The sequence below is a fragment of the Dipodomys ordii genome, unplaced genomic scaffold (assembly GCF_000151885.1).
Source record: "Dipodomys ordii isolate 6190 unplaced genomic scaffold, Dord_2.0 Scaffold22, whole genome shotgun sequence".
Classification (NCBI taxonomy): domain Eukaryota; kingdom Metazoa; phylum Chordata; class Mammalia; order Rodentia; family Heteromyidae; genus Dipodomys; species Dipodomys ordii.
The window spans coordinates 11,369,156-11,376,182 of record NW_012267238.1 but is presented as its reverse complement, the minus strand read 5'-3'; the positions used below and the strand labels follow the sequence as shown (position 1 = coordinate 11,376,182).

Here is a 7,027-nt window from a genome sequence, read left to right as displayed (position 1 = left end):
TGCATGCCTGAGGCCCTGGGTTCGATTCCTCAGCACCACATAAGCAAAAAGAAAAAAGCCGGAAGTGGCACTGTGGCTCAAGTGGTAGAGCGCTATCCTTGAGCTGAAGAGCTGAGGGACAGCGCCCAGAGTTCAGGTCCCACAACCGGACACCCCCCGCCCCCCAAAAAGAACATTTCTGGTCCCAAGCATTTCAGATAATGCATACTCAACATTGATGATATAGTCTTACTTCACTGACAGTAAAACATGTTTGAGGTTTATACAAAAACAAAGAAAACCTCTTCTTTATTTACAGAGATATAGTATAAATGTGGGCTATGCGCCAGGGGCCAGTGGCTTACACCTGTAATCTTAGCTTCTCAGGAAGTTGAGATCTGAGGATCATGGATTAAAGCCAGCTTGGAGAAGGAAAGTTCATATGACTCTTATCTCCAACAAACTATTCAGAAAAAGCTGGAAGCGGTGCTATGGCTCAAGCGGTAGAGTACTGGCCTTGAACAAAAAGAGGCTCAGGGATAGTGTCTAGGCTCTGAGTTGAAGCCCCAGGAGTGGCAAAAAAAAAAAAAAAAAAAAGCGGCGGGGTGGGGGTGGGGGGGTTTTGACTTAACACCAGGACTGGGATTTGGTCTCTGAGAAGTTACTTTTTCTTCTCTGAAGTAGGTATTGGTTAAAGTGTTGGCAGTAACTTGAAACTCCCCTCTAGAAACTGGATTACCAGCCAATTCTATTCTGGGATTTAAAGAAGAACCAAGAATCCCTGAGAGAATCCTGTACTGTTATAATGATTTTAGTCCTCAATTGCCCTTGAGCCAGGGAAGTCTGTAGTGAATACTTTTATTTATTCTCCCAGTCTTTACTTTTACCTTTTAGAGACCAGGATTATCCGAGAGAAGCACTTCTGACATGATGGATATATAAAACTTGAATTCTGGAGAGCAAGTACTGAGGCAAGAAGAAATTTTCTTCTTCCATTCATGCGTTTATACTGTGACCTACAACACAAAATAACAATGTGAATGAATAGCAAATTTCTAATTATAAGGAAAACCTTACTTCCAAAGTTAAGGCAGCATTTGTTTGGAAGGCAACGAGTGTAATTGGAAAATTAAACTTTTTCTGCTTAATTGAAAATTAAGTTGAAAGTAGTGGCTCAAGCAAATACTATTTCTGAACAAATGCTCCATTACAGTAGTCTAGAAAGAATATCACATCCTTTACCCTTTATAAGATATAGAATGTGTACTTTACAGGACGATGTGCTGTCCCTCAGCTCTTCAGCTCAAGGACAGCGCTCTACCACTTAAGCCACAGTGCCACTTCTGGTTTTCTGGTGGTTTACTGGAGACTAGAGTCTCATGTACTTTGCTGCCTGGGTTGGCTTAGAACTGGGATCCTTAGATCTCAGCCTCCTGAGTAGCTAGGATTACAGACATGAGCCACCAACACCCGGCTTTGCTGTTTCTTGCCATTCTGACTTGGACAAGACTGAATCTTCTTAGCATAGTTTTGATTTACATTTCCTTTATGGGTCAGAATGTTGAACAATTCTTCATGTATTAGCCATTTTTCTTTTTCCTTTTTGTTTCAGCCCTGGGGCTTCAACTCAGGACCTGGTACTTGTTCTTGGGTTTTTGTCTCAAGGCTTGAGTTCTACCACTTGAGCCACAACTTCATTTCTGGCTTTTTGGTGTTTAACTGGAGGTAAGAATCTCACGGACTTTGCTTCTGGGGCTAGCTTTCAACTTCAATCCTCAGATATCTTCCTCCTGTGTAGCTAGAATTACAGGCATGAGTGGCACTTGTATTTCTTAAGCTGAGAACTGTTCAATTTGTGTGCCCACTTATGAACTGGATAATTCTTTTGGTGTTTGAGCTCTTCATATATTTTTGGATATTAATCCTTTATTCATTCAATAATTGAGATTATCTCCAAAGTTGTGGCTCTTGGTTCTGATAATTCTTTCTTTTGCTGTGCAAAATCTTAATTTGATAGTCTCATTTGTCAATTCTTGTTCTTATTTCTTGGACAATTAGATCCCTATTCAGAAAATCACCTATGCTTTGTCAGAGTTTTCCCTATTTTCATATAGTAGTTTCAAAGTTTCAAGTCTTACACTAAGATCTAACTAATTCAAGTTAGTTCTTTTATAATGTGAAAGATAGGTCTTGTTTCAGTCTTCTGCACTAGGTAACTAGCTTTCCCAGCACCAATTGTTGAAGAGGCTACCTTTCTTCTGTATGGAATCAAGCTGACCTTCTCTCTCTGCTCCTCACATACACAAAATGACTCTTTGTCTCAAGCTTTTATGTTCATAATACCTTTGCCTACAATATTCTCCTCTAGGCCTTGCAATAGCAGGCTTCTTCACATCCTACAATAATGTTATCTAGTCATATAGCCCCATTTTATATTAGTAGACATTTCCTTCCTTAGCTTTTCTGACATCACCTGTTTTACCTAATCATAGTCTATTAACAATCCTTTACATGAACTTATTCTTGTTTGTTCTTTTCCACACGAATCCCTAAGCCTTCATAAAGATAGTCAATAGTCTGTTTTGTACTCTATTATATTCCCAGTGCTTACCACATAAGTACAATGAATATTCTCTGAATGAAAGTAAGCAGCATCTTGTAATTTAAGAAAGTTTTTAGCCCACTGCAGTCATATATACCCATAAGCTCAGCACACCTCAAGTCTTTATAGAAAAAGTGTCTTTATTTTCAGGGACTTTATACCCATCAGCATATTGTTATAGCCTGGCCACGCAAGAGAAATAAAGGAGAGGTTATTTTATAAACATAAGATATCTACTTTCTGGAACTTTCACCATACCTGGAAAAAATCTTTTTTTTCTTTCTAGTTTTCTTATTGGTAGTGAATAGTTTTGTTTCTACTATGAAATAATGAGCCTTAAAAGAAGAGTTTCTCTCAGAAAACCACAGTGAAAACCAATGGAACATAAGCATGCATTTTGTTGACATAGAAAGCATTCAAGGGGCTGGGAAGGTGGCTCAGTGGTAGAGTGCTTGCCTTGCATGCATGAGGCCCTGGGTTCGATTCATCAGCACCACATAAGCAGGAAAAAAAAAGCCGGAAGTGGTGCTGTGGCTCAAGTGGTAGAGTGCTAGCCTTGAGCTGAAGAGCTGAGGGACAGTGCCCAGGCCCAGAGCTCAGGCCCCATGACTAGACTCCTCCCCCCCCAAAAAAAGCATTCAAATCCCAGCGATAATCCCAGTTTATTCTTTTACCTCCTCATCTTTACAGATAACTTTTTTCCCCATACTGTTCAGAATAAAGTTGTTATACATCATTTCGTCAAGAATGAATAAATCTTTGCTAAGAGAATCACTGCCTAGTATTTAAGAGTCAATGCAATGTAAACAGCCAACTACTGTGTCAGAGACCCTGAAAAAGTGCTTGGGATTGACGGTGAGAATTACACAGATGAGAAGGCACATAATTCAATTCATTTCGCCATTGTTTTAATGGGGACTGGATGCCAGTAGCTGTGCCTCTCAGCCTGGCTACTGGGGACACTAAGGTTGGGAGGCTCAGATTAGGAGGATAGTGGCTTGACGTCAGCTAAGCAAAAAAGCTCATGAGATTCCCTCCACCCCCGTCTCAATAGGAAAGGCTGGGCACGATGGTTTGTGTCTTGTCAGCTATAAAGGATGCATATATATGGGTCATTGTCTAGTTCGGCTCAGACAGAAAGTGAGATTCTATCTCAAAAATATTCAGAGCCAAAAGGGCTGAAGTTGTAGTTCAAGTGGCATAGTGTCTAACAAGTAAAAAGCTCCTGAATTCAAACTCTAGTTGCAAAATAAGTTAACTCTAACTTTTGAAGAGACCATATTAAAGTAAAGGATTCTTGCATTTCATTCAGCAGGCACTGAATATCTATAAAAGGTATGACGAAGCTGGGTGCTGGTGGCTCATGCCTGTAATCCTAGCTATTCAGGATGCTGAGATTTGAGGAATGTGGTTCAAAGCCAGCTGGGCAGGAAAGTCCATGAGACTCTTATCTCCAATTAACCACCAGAAAACTGGAAGTAGTGCTGTGGCTCAAGTGGTAGAGCACTAGCCTTGAGCTGAAGAGCTGAGGGACAGCACCCAGGCCCAGAGATCAAGCCCCATGATTGACAGACAAAAAAGAAAAAAAAAGGTATGATGAAAGTGAGTCGGGTATTATTGAGCTGGGGTACAACATATACAATTAAAGGTATATTAGGCAATGATCAATTAGGCATGGCTCTTTCTCTTATTAGGTACATGACTGGCTAGAAAAGGAGGACAGAGGAAGCAAATGTCATTTGAGACAGGGAAGGTTCTACATTTGAGTAGATTCTTGAAGGATAAATTGTATATTGTAGAGAAACAGGAAAAACATTCAAGATAGCCAACAAAATTGCTTTAAGGAATTAATTGTATTCCTATACTACTTTGTTGAATGACAACTCCTTTGTACAACTAAAGATAAAAATAAATTTTTATAAAAATTTTTGCAAAGTGTCTTTTCTTCTTTCCTCTATGCTTTTTAAAATTATTTATTTTATTGTGAAAATACTGTACAGAGGGGTTACAATTACATGGGCAAGATAATGAGTACATTTCTTTCTTTCTTTTTTTTTTTTTGGGTCCGGTCGTGGAGCCTGAACTCTGGGCCTGGGTGCTGTCCCTCAGCTCTTCAGCTCAAGGCTAGCGCTCTACCATTTGAGTCACAGTGCCACTTCCGGCTTTTTTTCTTTTTGCTTATGTGGTGCTGAGGAATCAAACCCAGGGCCTCAGGCATGCAAGGCAAGGGCTCTTCCACTGAGCCACCTTCCCAGCATGAGTACATTTCTTATCAATCATTGTAGCCTCCTCCTTTGTTTCCCCATCCCATCCCTTCCCATCCTCTCCCGCCCCCCCCCACCAAAGTTGTAAAGTTCGTTTTTGACATAACGACTTGTACATCTCATTGTTGCAATGGGTCCACCTGTATTCCTATTTAAACGATTTGTTTTTGACATCAAATACAGTGAAAGCCGGGGTTATACCGTGGGGGAGGGACATACAAAGCAACAAAGAAATAATCTTATAAATGTGTTAGAAACAATCACATGAAAGAAAAAAAAACATTGGAATACATATCTTAGGGTTCATTTCCCTAACATCACCTTATCTGACCTTTCCTGCTTGACTCAGACATATACTAGATATTGCAAATAAGGGAAACCATGGGACCTATGTTTCTTTGGGCCTAGCTTACTTCACTTAATATAATTTTTTCCAAGCCTTTCCATTTCCTAACAAATGGGGCAATGTCATTCTTTCTGATGGAGGCATAGCCATTCAACGGACAAGGGTCTCATATCTAAAATATACCTGGAACTCAAAAAATTAAATCCCCCAACAACAAATCCTCAAAGAAACAACTGCCCAATAAATAAGTGGGCTGAAGACTTAAAGAGAAACTTCTCTGAAGAGGAAAGAAGGATGGCCAATAGACACGCTAGCCATAAAAGAAATGCAAATCAAAACAACATCGAGATAGCATCTCACTCCAGTTAGAATGTCTAAAATCAAGAACTCTAATAACAACACATGCTCGAGGGGATGTGGACAGAAGGGAACCTTACTGCATTGTTGGTGGGAATGTAAACTTGTTCAACCACTTTGGAAAGCCTATGGAGGTTCCTCAAAAGACTTCACATAGAGCTCCCCTATGACCCAGCAATCCCACTTTTGGGCATTTACCCAAATGCTTACAAACAAGACCACACTAAAGCTACCAGCACGACTATGTTTATTGCAGCATTATTTACGATAGCTAAGATATGGAACCAACCCATATGCCCCTCAGTAGATGAATGGATCAAGAAAATGTGGTATATATACACAATGGAATCCGCTATGCTTTTTTAATATTATTTTCCAAAGTCCTCTCGTTTTCCTGTTTCTTCTGTTTAGTTTTATTTCCCAACTGCTTTCTTTGAGGCAATTTGAATTGCCTCTGGGCCTCTTGCTTGCTTGGCTGTCTGCCTATTGCTTTTTCTCTTAATTTTCTTCCTTGGTCTTTATGTGCTAGTAAATTATATTATCAGGAATATATAATGGTTCTGGGTATTGAAGGCATAACTCAGTTGGTAGAGTGAAAGCATGAAGTACCAAGTTCGAATCTCGGTCCAGATCTCAAAGAAAAAAAAAAAGGAAAAAGAAAATGTCATTCTGAGTTCTGTTCCTCACCTCCTGCCCAAGAGAGTCACATTTCTTTTTTATTTTTTTTATTTTTATTTTTTGTGAACACATTGTACAGAGGGGTTACAATTACATGGGCAGGTTAATGCATACATTTCTTATCAAGCATTGCAGCCTCCTCCTTTGTTTACCTTTCACATCCTTTCCCAGCCTCCCCCAACCCAATCCTCCCCGAGGCCCCCCCCCCCACCAACATTGTAAAGCTCATTTTCCACATGACTACTTGTACTTCTCATTGTTGCAACAGGTCCACCTGAGAGTCACATTTCTGTGCTTACACTTTTCTTCTTCTTTTCCTATCTAAAATGTTCATTCTTCTTGCTTATTCTTTATGGTTATGTTTAGGAGACTTGCTGAGAAAATTTTCTCAGTTAAGTGATCCTGCTCTCTTACACTTAATACATTACAGTACATTTATCTGTTTCATGCCATTTTCCAGAAGTAGAAAAAAAAATCCTAAAAAGGTAATTTTGATTTCAGGTGCCAGGCTCAAAAACTGTCAATCTGATATAGCTATCTATCCTCTTTATTATTCTTTACTTTTCATTAGCCAGGTTTGCTGTATACCATTAATTATAAAACACAACTTTACAAAAATTACAAAATAATCTTACATTTGCATGTGACATAAACAGAGGAGCTCCACATATATACTTAATACTTATTACAGCTAATTGCATATGCCTAATTTTTTCACAATAGTGGTTATATCACAATATAGAGTAGAAGATAGAAGACAGAGTATCCTTTTTAGGGCTTTAAAGTGAAATTCTATATTGT

At 39.3% G+C, this 7,027-nt stretch overlaps 1 protein-coding gene across 2 annotated transcripts in view; it reads right to left on the bottom strand.

Moving 5' to 3' along the window:
* Ddias (DNA damage-induced apoptosis suppressor) overlaps positions 1-7,027 on the bottom strand; it is a 31,676-nt gene that overhangs the window by 21,320 nt on the left and 3,329 nt on the right. For both annotated transcript variants that reach the window (XR_001174969.1, XM_013013902.1), the window contains exon 2: positions 867-995. Coding sequence is in view for 1 of the 2 variants with exons in the window: in XM_013013902.1 (XP_012869356.1) it covers positions 867-979 (113 nt within the window). In the remaining variant the exon portion in view is untranslated. The remainder of the gene's footprint in view (positions 1-866; positions 996-7,027) is intronic.